This window comes from Equus caballus, chromosome 3 (genome assembly GCF_041296265.1).
Source record: "Equus caballus isolate H_3958 breed thoroughbred chromosome 3, TB-T2T, whole genome shotgun sequence".
Taxonomy (NCBI): Eukaryota; Metazoa; Chordata; class Mammalia; order Perissodactyla; family Equidae; genus Equus; species Equus caballus.
This window is the reverse complement of record NC_091686.1, coordinates 46,316,329-46,336,432: the sequence shown is the minus strand read 5'-3', so window position 1 is coordinate 46,336,432 and position 20,104 is coordinate 46,316,329. Positions and strand designations below refer to the sequence as shown.

At 35.3% G+C, this 20,104-nt stretch overlaps 1 protein-coding gene across 3 annotated transcripts in view; it reads right to left on the bottom strand.

The window, feature by feature from the left end:
• Nucleotides 1–323: 323 nt before the first annotated feature.
• The window catches only part of EIF4E (eukaryotic translation initiation factor 4E), a 38,363-nt gene continuing 18,582 nt past the window's right edge, over nt 324–20,104 (bottom strand). For all 3 annotated transcript variants that reach the window (XM_070263396.1, XM_070263395.1, XM_023637674.1), the window contains 6 exons: nt 15,082–15,188; nt 8,050–8,145; nt 4,873–4,936; nt 4,047–4,160; nt 2,680–2,819; nt 324–1,410 (listed from right to left, as the gene is read on the bottom strand). In XM_070263396.1, coding sequence (XP_070119497.1) covers nt 1,296–1,410; nt 2,680–2,819; nt 4,047–4,160; nt 4,873–4,936; nt 8,050–8,145; nt 15,082–15,188 — 636 coding nt within the window. In that variant the 3' untranslated portion in view covers nt 324–1,295. The remainder of the gene's footprint in view (nt 1,411–2,679; nt 2,820–4,046; nt 4,161–4,872; nt 4,937–8,049; nt 8,146–15,081; nt 15,189–20,104) is intronic.

Sequence of the window (20,104 nt, the reverse complement as noted above, 5' to 3'; positions counted from 1 at the left end):
TATTCCTACCAATCAAATGGTGATGCAACGAGATTGCAATTCTCATGAGTCTTAACATATGAAGAGTACATTATTTACCTAAGACTGTAGGACTGTGCCTTAGTTTATAAAAAACAAAGATAGCCATATCAATTTAATTCCATATATATGATGCTACCTATTGAATTTATTAAAAATCGTAATAAACACAATAATCAAACTAGTGCTCCAAACTTATGCTGTTCACGTGGAAGACACTACAAGAGAACACAATAGAGACTGCCCTGCAAATAAGAGGTACAAATTCCTTCTATAGAAATGGAGAAATAAAAGGACAAATCTAGTTGTCTAAAAGACAATTCACTGTACACATTTTATTTACAGTTTTGTACACTGTCTTAATATGAATGGGACCGCTTTTCTACTTGAGCCATTTTTTAACCAAAGCAAAATAACCTAAGTAATACAAAGTGTTAAAATACAGCATAAAGATACAAAAACAGACATACTAATTCTAATTAGGAATGTAATTATGATGTTACATTTTTTATAATCCACAATTATGTTTAGGAAATCACACAAACATAGATCACTGATTTGAATGAAATGCATAAATTTGTAGCAAAGCGTTGTAGTTACAAAAAAACAAAAAAATTACCAAAGAATGCACAAAATTAATGTTTATTCCACCTTTGTGTCATATTCCTGGATCCTTCACCAATGTTACATGAGGAAAAAAACAAAAGCAAAACAAATGAAAAACTGAAATCAGAATCACTAATGTTATCAAGTAGGGAAACAAATAAATTAAAATCTAGCAGCCATCAGCAAGAGTACAGCAAAGACAATGCTGTAAAAAGAAACAAAGAAAATTGCCAGAAAACTCTATGCTCTTTCAAACCAGCAAAATATGCTCCTGCATACAATGGAACATAAACAGAATTTTTTTCCTGTAAGGTATAGAAATGCAAGTTCTTTTTTTAACATTGTGGATGGGTAAAATGTGTTTGTAATGGTAATTCTACTAAGCTATTACAGAGTGGGCCAGGAACACATTTATGGATTCTGGGGACAATGTGTACTGTAATTCTTTGATTGGGATAGTGTGGACACTCTAGCCAAAATTCAAAAAAAAAAAAAAAATGAACACAGAAGTACAAGACAAAGGCGAATGAGACTTCTCTTATATCTTAGCAACATTTAGATGGAAATCAAATTTAAATGCAGTCCACTCTGCTTTGAAGAGGCTTTGGTTCAGCTCCCAAATCTCGATTGCTTGACGCAGTCTCCTATGAGAATACTCAGAAGGTGTCTTCTTAAACAACAAACCTATTTTTAGTGGTGGAGCCGCTCTTAGTAGCTGTGTCTGCATGGGACTGATAACCAATCACTATCTTTGGAGGAAGTCCTAACCTTTCCTTGTATACCCTCCTAGAAGAAGAAAAAGAAGAAAAGTAGTCATTAATTTTTACTCACATACACACACACCAAATTCCGTATTATTATTCTTTAAATAAAAAAATATCTAGAGAGTGAAATAGAAAAAAATTGCATACCCCTTCCTTTTAGCAAAAGTTACTCTTCATTTTCACAACAATCTTGGTTAATCACTTAGCCAATATCTGAGAGTCTACTATGTATGAGGCACTGTAATAATTACTAATAAAGTGAGAATAAAGCAGGGACGGTCCCTGGGCTCAGTGTTTATAGTATCTGATTATTTACAAACAATCACAAATACCATGAGGTGGAGCTGTAACACATGCATAGTTAATTTACATAAAAATAACACGCAAATGTATATTTTAATTCTCTAATCCAAAATCCTAGTTATATTTTACATATAAATCACAATGCCGTATGTTACGGCACATTTACATTTATCATACCTACTACTGACAAGAGTGTACACTGAAAAATTAAACACTTAAGGGGCTGGCCCCATGGCCGAGTGGTTAAGTTCGCACGCTCCGCTGCAGGTGGCCCAGTGTTTCATTGGTTCGAATCCTGGGCGCCGACATGGCACTGCTCATCAAACCACACTGAGGCAGCGTCCCACATGCCACAACTAGAAGGACCCACAACAAACAATATACAACTATGTACCGGGGGGCTTTGGGGAGAAAAAGGAAAAAAATGAAATCTTTAAAAAGAAAATCCTAGCTAACACTGACCAATGCTGGGGGACGGGGTGGACAAAATAGGCAATTTTTGCAAAGAATAATTACAAAAAAAAGTTCAAAAACTCACAGGTGGGTATAAATACGAACAAAACCAACATAATGTCACCTAAATTTCAAAGAAAAATTTATGTACAGGGTACACACATGCACAAAATACACATAGACTATTTGCCAATACTCACTGAATTATGATGAGTATTATATATTAGCACTATGATTTTAAAGAAGGAAAAAAGACTTATATTCTCATTTGATAAAAGAATAAAATGCTATATGCCAAAATAGAGTGCTCTAGTGATTATATACTCCATTACTGGGAAGAAATTTTACAGGCATGAAAAAAATATGTACAAGGCACACTGAATACCGACAGAGCAGTCCAAGATTATAAAAGTGTTCCTGAAACAAAACAAGGAAAATAATGATCTACAAATCCCAGTATTTCTAAAGTTATAAATAATAGTACTTCTGCTGTTAGTTAACTCAATATTTTAAAAGTACTGCAAACAAAACTTACCCTATATGTGTAACAGCATCTCTGTTTTCACATTCAGTAGTCCATATTGCTATCTTATCACCTTTAGCTCTAACATTAACAACAGCTCCACATACATCATCACTGTAGTCATCAAAAGATTCTCCAATAAGGCACAGCAGCTTTAAAAGAAACCCAATCCCAAATTACATACAATAGATTATACACAACTTATTAAAGAGCAAATGTCTCTCATATATTTGTATACATACAAAACTGAAAAATAGTTTTTGAATCAAGGGTGACTTTTTGAATGTCTAAATTATATTTATGCATATAGTTCTTTGTCCTGACTTTTTAAAAAATTCATTTGTTTGTTTAATATCAAGAACATGACAGTTGTTTTAACTTTTTCAGCAAATTGGGCAATTGATGTCAGGGTACATAAAAAACATGAATTATTTTATTAATATTCATTTGGTCTGCTGCTACTTAACCTTGCCAAGCAAAGAAACACTTATGGAATAACTGAAATAGTTGTTCATGGTTAGATTAACTGCCTCTTGTTCTTGCTGTTTCTCATTAACACCCTCTAATGTTTTTTTTTCAATTGAGTAAATATACATAAAAATGGTTAAAACGGTAAATTTTATATTGAGTGTAGAGTTCAGTGGCATTAAGTATATTCACAATGTTCATCTCCAGAACTTTTGTCATCTTGCAAAACTGAAATGGCTTTCTAATGTGCAATTCTAAAGTGGTATTCACTGATAATCTCTGCCTAAAGGAAAATTAAGTCTTTTCTCTTAAAAGAAAAAAAAAATTCATTCAAATGTTTATTAACTGCTTAATTTAATAAGTGCTAACTATAAACCAGACACTGTGCCAAGTGCTGGGGATACAAGAGACTGTGATCCCTGCTCCTAAAAGCTTGAAGTTTAGAAACTCTCACTATAGAAAACGCCTATTATCTCATATTTAATATATGTCTTAAGCCAAAAGTTCTAGGGTGCAACACAACATAAAAGCTGAATGATATCAAGTTACAATTTCATTGATCTAAAAAGCTTACGATGGAAAGCAATACTCTAAGAGGGTTGTAAAAACTTACATCATACAAAATGTGAAGTTCTATAATTTTGAAGTTAATGAAATGACCAGGATGAGCTTATTGTGGGAGGTGAGTCAACTGTCAATCACTTTATACTTGATTTGCAATGTAGTAGGGGGGTTTCACTACGCTAGTATGTAAAATACACAGGATTCACCTGATAGAGCAAAATTAATTGCTGGCCTAGATTTTCTAGAGTAGGCACCCTTATGTCCTCTTCAATTAAGTAACTGATGTAAAATGTAATATAAATTAAGTTGTAGTATTCCAAAACTACTTTATAATTTTAAAACCTTACTGTCTCTAGCCAAAAGCGATCCAGGTCACTTCGTCTCTGCTGTTTGTTCAATGTAATTAGCCATCGTCCTCCTCTTTTGTTTTTCTCATCTTCCCACATAGGCTCAATACCATCCTACAAGGTTAGAAGACAACAATATTAGATAATACTGTTACTTTAACTTAAGTGATCATCACCAGAAACAACAAGTGACAACCGTGTTAACTTTTTACTTTATTCTCCGTGAAACTGCTATTGATGTAGTGGGAAAAAAAAGCACACAAGATTTAAAGCCAAAGGCATGGGATTGCAGAATTAGGGTCCTGACTGAGGCACGTATTAGCTATCAAACCCTGGGTTTCATTTAATCTGGAGGTTCTTAAACATTCTGAGTAACAGACACCTTTGAGAAGCTACATACATATACCTAGACAATATATGCAAAAATTATGCAATTTCAGGGAGTTAATGAGTGCCCTACCCTCTACCATCTGACAAAACCCATTTATAAATATCTCAAGGATCCACTCACCCCAGGGTAAGAATTCCCGACAAACTCTGCACGTCTGTCTACTCAAATATATTAAGAAGAGATTGGATTGGATAATCAAAGCTCTCTTCAAAATCAATCACGCTGTGTGCCCACAGAGTGAAACTCTCATTTAATTTCAATTATTTATACTAAAATAGGGCAAAACATATTTATGCTAAAGCCTAGTAAAGCTACTTTTATTATTTTCCAAGCATCAGAGCATTAACTATTCCTAAGTTTGTGGCAAGATTTCTTAATGAATACCTGAATGGTCCAATCTTATAATAAACATATGAAATCACCAATTAAGCATACCTTAAAAAGTGAGTAGTCACAGCCAGGCATTAAATTACTAGACAACTGGATATGGTTGTACAGACTAGGTAAAAGAAAAGGACAATTATAATCACAGAATATATAATGCAGAGTCTAGGTGCTTACATATAAGTTTAGAGAATATGATAAAAATAAACAAGATAAAAGTTCATATTTACTTTTTTTTCTATGGAGCCAATTTCTGAAATGGACCAAACAGATCTTAATAATGGTCAGTTCAAAAATCAACATTTGCTGATTTTCAAGAAAAAATTTTTTTTTGCTTTTTCTCCCCAAACCTCCCCAGTACATAGTTGTATATTTCAGTTGTGAGTCCTAGTTGTGGCATGTGGGACGCCACCTCAACATGGCCTGATGAGCAGTGCCATGTCCGCACCCAGGATTCGAACCGGCAGAACCCCGGGCCGCCAAAGCAGAGTGCACGAACTTAACTACTCGGCCACGGGGGTGGCCCCAAGAAAATATTTTCAATGATTTTATTTTGACAAAAACATATTTTCATCTATTAGTTAACTCAATGCATACATATGTATATATAAGAAACTGAGAATAGAGGTATGAGGTAACGTTAAGCAGATGAAAGAATTATGAGGCTAATGAGCAGTTTTAGATACACAAAAAGATAATCCAAGAGAAAGCAAGACAAACTTCCTGACCATTAGGATTGCATGACTGTAATAAGCCAACATTATTATCCTTGAAGGTATCCAAGACCAGAACAGACCAACGGTTCCCAAATACCACAGAGTGCTACTAGTCAGTCAGTACAATGATCATTTGGGGAGATTTTAAGAAGAAAAAAAAAAAACAGTTCTAGGCCTACTCTTTGGGATTTTAATCCCTCAAATATAACGGAGGACCCTGGAATCTGTATTTCTAAGCTCCTTCCAAAGTATCAATGTAACAGAATAACATTTGGGACGACTCAGATACTCACTAGCCTAAAGGCGGTAGGATCATTTGATCTCCTGAAGCCTTTTACAGCAACATCGTTATAAAATTGGCAACAGAGTAAGAATGCTTTGCCTATCTCCAACATTAGATGCTGACATCATGATTTTAGCTATACGTCTACTGACTACGGATGATGCTTTGATCCTTAGCCAGATTCTCTTGGTGCTCTTTCAATCCAGTTGAGGAATACTTCAGGCACAGTTTTAAGAAAGAGTCTGGCATCTTTTGGATCACATTCCACAAGATAACACACAAACTGAATCTGGGTGAGACAGCCTAAGACTGAATAAAGCTTCCTGGCTGTGGAGTCACTTTACCTAATGGTCACTGTTCCTAAACTACATTATCACTGACAGCTTCCACCAGGCAACAAGAGAGGCCTGCAGACTAACAGTAACTATAGAATTAGCACCAACACTTTCATAAAATTCATAGTATGCAAGTGACCTTCTTCAATGGCATTTGAGGTAGAAAAGAGCAATGCCTCTTTTTGCTGTTTTCTTTCTCTTCTACAGTGCTCGAAGGTCTCTATTTCATAGTAAGTTTATAATAAGAATTTGTAATGATACCTTTAAACAGAATCCTAACAGTACAGAAAGACTGGATATATGCAGAAGGACTCAACCAGAATCCTAACAGTACAGACAGATTGGATAAATCCAACAGGACTCAATGGCTGTTTACCACAAAATTTGCCAGGAAAAAAAAAAAGAGAAATTAAGAAGTGACTTAGATATTTACAGAAAGCTGAAGGATGCCCTCACATCTCTAAATTATGGTATAAAATTCCACTACATAGTGAGACTGCTTACACAAAACTAGAAGGTGGGGCCATGTTCTAATCAGAGGTCCACTTAGAAACACAGTTATGTAAAGTGGGGAAAGCCCAACAAACTAGATAAATGCAAATCTGAATCAGTGGGGGAAATGGTTAAAGACTCTTACTCCTCCTTCTCCCGGGGAGACTAGAGACTTTCCATGTTTTAGAGGACTCTTACATAAATACAATTAGAGAAGAAAAACACTTGATGTTCTGATAAAGGGCAAAACAGATTAAGCCTAATTTAACTAGACTTATGAATTGCTGGGGGCTTAAATGTAGTTTTATTACTTAAAAAAACAAAAGCTTTCAATAAAAAGAGACCACTCAAAGTTTTCTCTGATTATTCTAGGTTTTGTTTTTTTCCAGTGAGTCAAATGCATACTAAATGCCTATAAAGGGCAAAGCACTGGAAATAATACAAAAGAATAATGTTTCTGCCCTGGAGGAAGCATACATGTATGAATTTTCTGATCACAAACATCTTTTGTGTGTGCAGAATACACTCAGGGGGTTACATTAAAACATAAAAGCATCACTGATTCAGCATAAATATGATCCAAAAGAATACCTGATGTACAAATTACAATATTTAGATAACTGCTAGGTAATTTACAGCTCTTAAAAATGTTTTTAAGAAGTTATCTTTCAAGTTCTCAAATAGTTTCTCCCTATACATTTTTCAAGTAAATGACATACTAAATCAACTTGTTTTCAGAGAATCAATATTCTAAAAATTCTTGATAAAAACTTTACAATTTTAAATTTTATTTTGACATCAAGCAAAGGTTTATGATCCCCAAATCTTAACTTTTTGCTAAATCTGAAACAAAATCTCAAAGATATTTCAATTATTCTTCTTGAAGTTGATCACAAAGTATAATGAAATTAAAAATATCATCACAGATACTGTCATTCTTGGACAAACCCTGAATTTTCAGAATTTCAGCTTTTGAAATAAGAGTCCCTATAACAGGAAATCCCAGAGGTTATAATGAAAAGAATCTGCAGAAATAGGGGCCTAACAAGTTGCTCTGGAATACTGAAGTCTGGGGCAAATATATCTAGGCAACCAGGAAGGGGACAAGTTCCAACAAGGTGTCAGAAGTTCTAGGGGCAGTAAAGGATTCTCATGAGAAAGATATCTCAGGACAAGGAATAGAGAAAATGCAGGGCTAAAAGATGACAAGACTGAAGCTTTCTAAACCTGATAACGAATACTCACCAATTCAAACAGCTGTGAGGAGATGGACAAACAAAAGGTAGTTCCATAGATGAATATTTATTAACTGTTCACTTTCCCCTTCCTTTTGTGAATGCGACTTAAAATGAAAAATTACACAACTAATAACAGAAACATCCTAAAACGAATGATTACTTACGCCCAAAAGTCTTCAACAGTATCAAACTTAGAGATCAGCCGAAGGTTTGCTTGCCAAGTTTTGCTTTTATCATTTTTGAAAAACCAGAGTGCCCATCTAAAAATAAAAAGCCAGTGTCAAAAATACAGCAGTTTTACATTCGTGTTCATAGCAGCATCATTCACAACAGCCAAAAAGGGGAAGCAACCCAAACGTCCGCTGAAAGACGAATGGATAAACAAAATGTGGTAAAAACATACAAGGGAATATTAATCAGCCTTAAAAAGGAAGGAAATTCTGACGCTTGCTGCAACATGGATGAATCGTAAGGACATTATGCTAAGTGAAATAAGCCAAAAAAGACAAATACTGTATGATTCCATTCTATGAGATACCTGATCAAATTCACAGAGACAGAAAGCATAACAGTGGTTACCAGGGGCTAGAGGGAAGGGGAACGGTATAGAATGGGATGGGTACAGAAGGGGAATGGGATGGGCTGTTTGATGGGTACAGTTTTAGTTTTACAAGATGCAGAGAGTTCTGCTGGAGACTGGCTCCACAATGGGATGTACTTATACTGAACACTACAAACTGTACACTTAAAAAATGGTTAAGACGGTAAACTTTATGTTATGTGTATTTTACCACAATTAAAAATAATTTTAAAATGGTAGCTGTTACTACAGCAGCAAATAACGAGTACTTTTCCTTCTTTCTTAAAGTACGTATTTTGTGTCTACTACATAATAGATTCTCCACTATACCTAGAGATTCACTGAGGCTCATCCCTCAAGGAAGTTCACAGAGACGTAGTATACAGACTATTACAGTGTGCTAAACGGAGAGAGATAATCAAGCTTTTACTTAAGAAAACAGAGCAGGAGCACTTAACCAGAAAGGAAAGTGGGGAATAGGAAAGCTGACTTTTTCAAAGAAAGAAAAAGGTATTAGCCGAGAGGGAGAAATGGGAATGCTAGAAAGGAAGGAAACTATTAAATGTGATTCTCTATTTACTCAAACACATAAATGAGGAAACAACAAAAGAATTCATTGAGTAACGACACCACATATGTTTTAAAATAATGTATACCAGTTTCTATATATCTGTATACATCTCCGTTAAAAAAGTTTTACTCTAATATCTTGAAGATAAACCCATGTCACATCAAAGTTACACTTAAATGTTATCAGCCCAAGATGATTCATCTTTAGTAGAATCATATTCTCTAAATTACTACTCCAAAGGTAACTCAAAGGGAAATTTCATTTGCTCATTGATAAAAATGTTATCTGAAGACAGGTTTCCAAATGACATACATTTCCTAACTCTATGATTAATACTTGATAATCTCAGACATAATAGTGAGATGCATTTCAATATCTACTTCGTAATTTGTATTTACCAACCCACCAGCCAAAAAAAAAAAAAGCAAAGGCAGAAAACTATTAAACACACACAAAGTCAAGTACTGTACTGTGGATTTCTAAAATTAACTCACTCCTTTGAAAAATTAAAAATAGAACCACCATATGATCCAACAATTCCACTTCTGGGTGTTTATCTGAAGAAAATGAAAATGCTAACTCTAAAAGATATATGCACCCTCATGTTCATTGCAGGAGTATTTACAATAGCCAAGACAGGGAAACAACCTAAGTGTCCAGCAAGAGATGAATGAATAAAGAAAATGCACAGACACACACACACACACACACACACACACACACACACACAGGAATATTATTCAGCCATAAAAAAGAAATCTTGCCATTTTTGCCATTTGCCACAACATGTATGACCTTGAGGGCATTAATGCTAAGTGAAATAAGTCAGACAGAGAAACACAAATACTGTACAATCTTACTTATATGTAGATTCTTAGAAAAACAAGCTCAGAGAACAAATTGGTGGTTGCCAGAGGTGGAGGGGTGGGGTGGGGGTATGTGCTTGAAATGCATGAAGGGGATCAAAAGGTACAAACCTCCAAACTTGCAGTTATAAAATAAATAAATAAAGTAAAACATGGTGACTACAGTTAATAATACTATATTGCACATTTGAAAGGTGCTAAGAGAGTAGATCTTAAAAGTTCTCACCATAAGAAAAAACATTTGTAACTATGTATGACGACAGATGTTAACTAAACTTATTGTGGTGATCATTTTGCAATATATACAATATCAAATCATTATGTTATATACCTGAAACTAACATAATGTTATATGTCAATTATACCTCAATTAAAAATAATAATAAAATGAATTAGGCTTGTTTTTTTAACTGCATTCAGCCATTAATTATATAAAGATTTATCCTAAGAAAAAAGTTGGAAGTCTAGGCAAAAATGTTTGTACAAGAATGTTCCTAATTTTGCAAAATTTGGAAACATCTTAAGCACCTACTGACAACAGATTATTTAAATCACAGTTCTCAAAGTGTCGTGTGCAGAACCTAGAGAACCCTAAGAACCTTTGAGGAGCTCTGATGAGTAAAAACTATTTTCATAATATGTTTGTAAGAAATTTCAAAATAATTTCATAAGAAATTATTTTACTTTTCACTATATAGACATTTGCATGAATGGTGCAAAAGCAACAGTGGGTAAATGTGCTGGTGCCATAGCAAGAATCATATAATTGCCCCAAACTGCACTAGTAGTCAATGTATCCTTTATTATCACCAACTCTCACAGTAACAACAGTATCAGTTTCAGTTAAGAATGCAATTGATAAGGCAGTAAAAATTACTGGTTTCATTAAGTTTCAATCTGTGTACGTGTCTTTTTCATATTCTGCAAAAACAACACTTCTGTATACCAAAATACATTTAGGCAATTGAATTTTGAGGTGAACTAGCCACATTTTTCTTGGAACATCAGTTTTACTTGAAAGAATAGCTGGTAAACCATGGTTATTTCTTGAAAAATGAACAGTTAGCCTATTGCTTAAAATTTGAGCTTTCGGGAGAAAATCGGAATTTTGGAAAGCCTGCATGTGCCACTATGAGCTTGACAACTCAGTAAATTAAAGACATTTCTGATGAGTTTAGTAGTGATGTTAATGAATGATATTGTTTTGATACTGTATAAGGAAAAGTGCCAATATTTGGAAGATCTGTATAACCCAGTGAACTAATATTTTCCAAATGACCAGTAGTGTTATAAAATCATGCATGGGTAAAAGATCCATTTCAAATGCAAGAAAGAGACATGGATTTTAATGTAACAGGTTAGGAAAAGTTCTTGGTTACGGTTTCAGATTCCACACTGCAACTAACCTATAAGAAACCTAGTATCAAAGGAGAATACCTGGGGCCCGGCCCGGTGGCTAAGTGGTTAAATTGGCACACTCCAGCTTCGGCGGCCCAGGGTTTCACAGGTTTGGACCCTGGGCGCAGACATGGCACTGCTCATCAGGCCATGCTGAGGTGGCATCCCACATGCCACAACTAGAAGGACTCACAACTAGAATACAGAACTAAGTAGTGGGGGTGGAGGGGTGCTTTGGAGAGAAGAAGAAAAAAAAGACTGGTAACAGATGTTATCTCAGCTGCCAATCTTTAAAAAAAAAAGTAAAGAAACAAAGGAGAATACCTATAATTATTTTAAAAAGCTATTAACAATTCTCCTCCCCTGGTGCTGGCCACGTGTCCAAGTGGTTAAGTCCGCACGCTCTGCTATAGCAGCCCAGGGTTTCGCTGCTTCGGATCCTGGGCGCGGACATGGCACTGCTCATCAGGCCATGTTGAGACGGCGTCCCACGTGCCACAACTAGAAGCACCTACAACTAAAAATATATGTATATACACAACTATGTGCTGGGGGGATTTGGGGAGAAAAAGCAGAAAGAAAAAAAAAAAGAAAAAACAAGACTGGCAACAGTTGTTAGCTCAGGTGCCAATCTTTAAAAAAAAAAAAACAAACAATTCTCCCTTTACCAACCATGTGCCTGTCTGAGGTCCTATCTTCTTATACTGTCTCTGAAACAACTTATCTCCACAGACGGAATGCAGAAGCATCTATGAAAATTCAGCTGACTTCTATTAAGACAAGCACTTAAAGAGATTTACAAAAATGCAAAAATGTTATTCTTCCCACTATATATTTTTTATGTTGAATAATGTTTTTTTCATTAAAAATATGTATTAACATGCAATGGATTTTTTAAATGTAAATATAATCTTACATTCTCTCAGGTTTACTTTCTAAGTTCTAATATAGTAAATGGAAATAGATAAAAATCTACATAACCAAAGCTCTGTGGGAGTCCTCAATAATTTTTAAGAGTGTAAAGGGATCATGAGAACAAAAGTTTGAGAACTGCTGATTTAAACAAAATATAATACATCCATACAAGAGGCAACTGTGCAGCTATTAAATAGGATAATTGCATAAAGTCTTCCAAAGACTTACATGAAATCCAGAAGCCGTGGCGGAAAGGTGATATTCAACTACGTGAAAATCAAAAACCATATAATCCCACACACAGTTAAAAGACAAATGATTTGGATAACTCATTTTCTCCCTAAGCCCCCTCTTGGATGGGTTAGCATCCCTAATATACAATGCTTGGAAATTAACTTAAAAAGATAGCCCAAAAGAAAAAACAGACAAAAGAGCTGAACAGACTGTCCACAGATAAAAACACAAATCACCAATACAATATGAAATTGTTTTGAAACTTCAATACAAGAAATGCAAATTTAAAATGACAAGACATTGTTTCACAAATCAGAATAGACCCAATCCAACTGGAAATAATTAAAAAGATTGATGTTAAGGTAAGGATGTAGAAACCAGGAACTCTCAAACGGTTAAAAGTCTAAGATGATAAAGGAGGATAATTTGAGAGTATCTACAACGTTGTTAAAGGGTAGTCTTTACCCTAGGAAATTTGAAATTTTACCCTATAAATATATTCACACAGTAGACAAAAACAAATAAGGATGCATACACTACAACACTGTTTGTAAACAGAAAAAGAAATCTATATACCCATTAATGTAAGCCTAATAAAACAACTATGTAAAATACTATATATAAAGTGACTATATATTCATTTAATATAAGGCAGTAGTTTAAAATGAGAAAAAATCTGCACATACAAACAAAAAAAGTCAATACTATGGCCACCTGTATAAAACAAAAGTGTATATATACGCACATGGCAGTTTTGGAAGAATACAAACCAAATTTAACACTGACTACTCCAGGGAGCAGAGAAAACTAAAATGGGCAGGAAGGCAGAGAACTTCTACTTTTATAGACTTGTGCCCTGCTGCTTTCATCTTTCCTATAATTATTACAGATTCTTTTTAAAGAAAGCATAGCAAATTCTGCAATATTTACGAAAAGTAAAAATAAGGAAACTATCAAAATTTGAACCATAAAGCATCTTACAATATTTTCCAAGTGATATTTATTATTTTACACAGGAAGTAGAATTTATAGAGAAACTGACATCCTCAGAGACTCCCTTATAGGATTTAATCAGTCTGTTGACTGATGCGGACACTTTTCAGGAATCTCTCAGACTTCATTCAAGCTGTGAGGGACATATGCTTTGATCACCTCTCCCCAAAATAACAGCAACACTAAGAACTGTAGTTCACAGACAGCTAGAAGGCATACAGAGTTAGTTAGCTTTTATAAGATACCACCGAAAAGATGAAAAAATACTTTCAGGGTTTTGGTGCCACTGTTTGTTAAGCTGAACTATATGAAGTTACTATTATCAATGATTCAACTTAATACCTTTGGTACAATGCTTTTCGGAGGAAGGATTTTATCCTTTATGGACTATTTAGCTTTTGATATCTCACTCACTAGCAGACGATCCCCATTGTCTAGAGAACCGATTTGTTCCTCACCGGAGATATGCTGAATCACAGGTCTGCTATCAAAAAACTAAACATGTTTGGACTATTGTTTCAGTTGGTCTACAGTGATAATGCAGAAATGATAAAAAAAATATTCAGGCCATAAAAGGAAAAGACTATTTTTTAAATAAATGAAACTAAATTACAGACAGGCTTGTGGGATCTTTAAAGTACGTAGAGTAAAAGGTCTGGGGGTGGGGGGACAATGAAAACAACTGAAATACTTAAATATCTTCCGAAGTTAATTCCAATTTACTTTCTTCCAGATTCTTACAATGTTACTGAGTTGCCATTCTCTTCCCACCATCAGCTCTCAGACAATTTATGTTAATTTTCATTACATAAAACAGAAAGACAAGTAAAAACACAAACACACTGGGAAGGGGTAGGGTAAAGCTGGGGAAAAGCATATAATGAACTACTACTCAACTACTATACTCTTAACTAGGAAAACTTAACTCATCTTAACCTCTCCTCTTTTCCTCTCCTAACTTGTCTTAAATGCAAACCAACCAACCTCTAGACTCCGCATCCCCAGCTCTCCTTTCTCCTTCATAGCCCAACTTCAAGTTGCCTATTCTTGCTCTATACATTTGCATACTTTCTATTCACTCTTCAAACTACTTGATCTTTTTCCATCACCTGCACTCTATTAAACTTTCTCCTACGTGAGCAAGGACGTTATTGTTCAACCAAATGGTCATTTTAAGACTTTTTATTGCTCAACTGAATGGATATTTGACCCTTTAGTGACACATACACTGTTGACCTCCTGTCCTTAAACAAACCATCTTCTGGGTTTCCATCACCACCACCCTGTCCCTATACCTTTCACAGGCATTCTTCCTCAAAAAAGTCCCCTAGATACTGGTATCCCAAGCCTCTGTCCTGAGTCAAGTTCAGTTCTTAAGAACTCATTTGCTACTGTGATTTCAATTACCACTAATTACCAATTACTTATTAATTTCAAAACAATCTCTCAACCAGCTCTCCTTTCTGAGCTCAAGAGTCACACATAAAACTTCTTGCCAGACACAGTCATCCAAATAAAAATGGAATCCTCAACCTAATCTATCTAAAAATAATTTCATCTAACCTTTTCCTGGAAACCTGCCCTATTCACCATTTACCCTGTTGCCTAAGTCAGAAAACCCACATGACAGAAAGCTTACCTGTTTTGTAAAGGATGTTTAATATAGTGTTCTGGGTTAGCAACCTCCTGATTAGATTCTGTTTTCTCTTCTTCTGTAGGTGGGGGATTAGGAGTAGGGGTGGTTTCCTAGTGGAAAACAATAAAACATTATTTAAAATTTCTTACGTCTATGACAGCAATACTCTAAACAGACAAACTAATATTGCTCATATTATCTTTTTAAGGAAAAGGAATTATAGCAGAAGCATTTCATAAAATAGACCACAGACCAACCTCCAAGAGAAGCACCAACTCTTCATTAAGAGCAAAGAAACGGTTTCTTTAACAACTCAAAGAGATTTATACACCCCTATGTTCATGGCAGCATTATTCACAATAGCCAATACATGGAAGCAACCCAACAGCCCATCAACGGATGAAGGGATAAAGAAGATGTGGTATATATACATACAACGGAATACTACTCAGCCATTAAAAAAAAATTGTCCCATTTGCAACAACATGGATCAACCTTGATGGTATTATGCTAAGTGAAATAAGTCAGACAAAGACAAATACCATATGATTTCACTCATATGTGGAAGATAAAAAAACAAACACATAGATATGAGAACAGATTAGTGGTTACCAGAGGAAAAGAGGGTGGGGGAGGGCAAAAGGGGTAAAGGGGCACATGTGTATGGTGACACATAAAAACTGGACTATTAGTGGTGAATACAATGCAATCTACAAAGAAAGTGAAAATATAATAACATACCCCTGAAATTTACACAGTATTAAAAGCCAATATGACCTCGATAAAATAAAATAAACCAAAAAAACTAATATATTGTAATAGATTGACTGTAGAAGCAGATGTGGAAATCCAACTGTTTTCTATTAAGTAGATATTAAAGAAATTTGTAAAAGTGTAAGAAAAAAGAGGGAACAAAGTGTCTCTCAAATTTAAAAATATAACAATAACATAAATACTTATCTTTCACTTACACATTTTACATTTTACTATCAGAAATCTCGTAGAGACCATATAACAAAGTTGGGAAAATCAGCTTTCTTAACATACTATCATACTAAAATACTGTGTATGGTATTGGGGTGGGGGTAGAGGAGAGTACAACTAAAGATTGAAGAGTGTAAAAACTATAGTACGAAGATTAAAAAAAAGCTTTAGGGGCCGGCCCCGTGGCCGAGTGGTTAAGTTCGCACACTCTGCTTCGGCGGCCCAGGGTTTCACTAGTTCAGATCCTGGGCGCGGACATGGTACCACTCATCAGGCCATGCTGAGGTGGCGTCCCACATGCCACAACTAGTAAGACCCACAACTAAAAACACACAACTATGTACCAGGGGGCTTTGGAGAGAAAAAGGAAAAATAAAATCTTAAGAAAAAAGAAAGCTTTATAAAGTGATCAAGCCAATATTACACAGGTCTTTGTCTTCATGTCATACTGTTATTACATATAGTAACTAAAAGTTCAGCAACTTCTGTCATTTTCAAATGGCCCTAAGCAAAAAAGCTGGATATTGGCTTGAACTTAAAATCTTCTTCTAGGTTGACATAATACTGTCATCTAAAAATGTCAGAAAAAAAGGGAGCCTGGGAATAATAGGTGTTCTCCACATTACTCCATGTAGCTCTTCACCCTATTATAAATTGGATCAACAAAACAGATAGCCAAGGAAAGACACCAAAAGCTGAAACAAAAGCTGATACCAAAAAGAGGGCACTGCAACGAGAGTGTGGGTATCAGATTTAAATTGAACCTTATGTACACCAGAGATGTATGACATAAAAGATCTCAGAGCAGATAACTGCTAAATGCTCATTTTACAAAATACATTTTTCTTATCAACATGACATGCCCAGGAATTACCTTCTATTAGCCTATACAGTCACTTACAGCACAGGCTATGTCTTGATTTTGCTCATAATTGTAATGCCAACAACCACAGTGGTACGTCCAAAAGGAACTTATTGGCTTGATTACGTAATTGAAAAAGTTTAAACGTTTATAGAGTAGTTAAGACCTAAAACTTACATCTAGTAATCAGTCAATGCCTTAAAATCACCAATCATTTTTATCTGCATTTTCCCATCACAGTAAATTTAAGTCTTCAAGAGATGATAATTACCAAATACCATTCCTTATCCCACTAGTTTAAAATTAATGACAGTCTCCAGACACAGGCGGTCTCACTGGGTAGACAAAACGGAATAGTTAGGGACTGCCAAGGCAGGTGGGCTTTGGGGGACAGGGTAACACAGAAAAGTGAGTTGCAGAGGAGTGAGACTCAAAAATCTGGGTAAAAGTCCCTCACAGGTCCTTGCCTGACTCCTAAACTGAGGTGTTCAGAGTGGCAACTCTGGGTGGCCTAGCAGAGAACAGCTGAGCCAAGACTTCTGAGTATGAACACCATTAGGAAGAGTAAGTTCAGATCCAGCCAGAATGGGTGGGCAAAAATCCTCAACTTTCAGTTGAAATTCTAGAAAGGCCTTACCCTGGGAATTAAGTGAAATACATCTGCCTAACAAATCCTAAAACTAGTCCTTGACAGAATCAAGGTATCTACCCACAAATTAACTGCCTCCAAGAACCAAACTCTACACTCTACAGAGGAAGGTAACATAATCCTGAGCCTCAATGAATATTATCTACAATACACAGCAAACCACCAAACATTACCAGACATGCAAAGAATTTTTTTAAAGTGACTAATAATCAAGAGATTAAACTGTCCATAGAAAGATACCCAGACAAGATCCAGATAATGAAGTTAGCAGACAAAGACTTAATAACTATGATTACTAGAAAAAATAGAAAAAAAGATGGGGGAAAGGAATAAAAAATGGGAGAATTTGAAAAGGAAAATGAAATCTATTTTTTAAAAAAATCAAATAGATATGCTGAAACTGCTAACTACAAAGCCTTGAAATCAAGAGCTCACTGAATGTGTAACAGATTGACCTGAGCAGAACGACTGGTGAACCCAAAGACAAGTCAATACAAAATATTCAAACCAACAGAGAGAGGGAAAAAGAGATGGTAAGAAACATGTGGAAGATGGGTAAAACGTTTAAGGACAAGATGAGAATGGGACAAAAGCAATACAGAAAGAAATAATGACTAAAATTTACCAAATCTCATCAGAAACTCAAGTCCCAGATTCAAAAAGCTCAGGAATTCCAAAAAGTAAAGACAACACTACACCTGAGCACATCAGACTCAAACTACTGAAGACTAAAGATGAAGAGGCAATATTAGCTAAGGTCCATCTATGTTATCAGAACTGGCAAGATTTCATCTTTTCATGACTGAGGAGTATTCTATTGTATAGTATTCCACCATATACATATATTATAGAGAGAGTAGAGTGTGAGTGTGAGTGTAAGTGTGTGTGTGTGTGTGTGTATACCACCTCTTCTCTATCAATCTGTCAATGGGCACTTAAGTTGCTTCTATGTCCTGGCTATTGTAAATAATGCTGGCTGCAATGAGCACAGGGGTCTAAACAGACGTTTTCTCCTATATAGATGGCTAATCAAGCCCTCTTAAGAAAGCAAAATTGTTTTAACAGCCAACTGTTCCCAACATAGAATATAAAATACTCAAATACTCTATGAAAATACTCATTCACATGGTACAGACCAAATCTAGTAAGACTTAGATATTACTTCATAGTGGAAATTACTTACAAAAAAACATTAATATTAAAAATCATAATACGGGGCTGACCCAGTGGCATAGTGTTTGAGTTCGTCTGCTCTGCTTTGGCGGCCCTGGATTCGTGGGTTCAGATCCTGGGTGTGCACCTACGAATTGCTCATTAAGGCATGCTGTGGTGGCGTCCACATGCAAAGTAGAGGAAGACCAGCCCAGGTATCAGCTCAAGGACAATCTTCCTCAAGCAAAAAAAAGAGGAGGATTGGCAATAGTTAGCTCAGGGCTAATCTCGCTCACAAAAAAAAAAGGGAAAGGGGAAAAACAACCATAATAAAAGCACATATTTTCTCAGTAAAAATTTTCTCATTTAGGTCATATTTCACTATGACATCTACTTATCTCAACACTCCATTATTTTTTTTAATTTTCTCGCCTTTTTAAAATTTAATTTAATTGTATTTATTTTTTTGAGGAAGATTAGCCCTGAGCTAACATCTGCTGCCAATCCTCCTCTTTTTTTTTGCTGAGGAAGACTGGCCCTGAGCTAACATCCGTGCCCATCTTCCTCTGTTTTATGTGGGACGCCTACCACAGCGTGGCTTGCCAAGTGGTGCCACGTTTGCACCAGGGATCCAAACTAGTGAACCCCAGGCTGCCAAAGCGGAACGTGCGCACTTAACTGCTGCACCACCAGGCCGGCCCCAACAATACATTCTTAATCAACAGAAATTTAAACTGAAAGCTTACTATCAACCATTCAACCTGTAAGCTTCTTGATTTTGCAATTATGTTGTAAATTATTGCAAAAGAAAAAAAACCTGTTGAGACGTCTCATTATAAAATCATTTCCTGTTAATTTTTCAACTAATTGTTTTATTTGTTATAAAACCTCTTAACAGTGATTCAAATAATCCAGACACTTTTTTCTTTCTTATCTTCAACTTAGATCAAACAAAACAAAAAATAATTATCTATATAGGATGCTATTTAAAACATTCAGGCTAATTCCACGGGGGTGGTCCATTCTGTGGGGAAGTCCAATTACTACACCTTTTGAATCTATGGTAACATATACAATGAGAAATGATGTCCAGAATGATGGCCAAGCTGTACTAAATTCTTTGATCAAACAATGATTTATAATTATGGGCATATGCCAGATCAGAACAAAAAATATATTTTATTTTCAAAAGAATCACATTAAAAATGCCTTCAGATCTCTCAGTTAAGCATAAACCTCAGTTAACTAAAACAAATCTCCAAATTACTCATTATTTGCCTTAATTTGAGAAGTCCTTTTAATACAAACTGAATTTAAGGATAAAGTATTTGAAATTACATCTCAATATTCTTTGCAAAGCTACTAACTACTGAGGTATC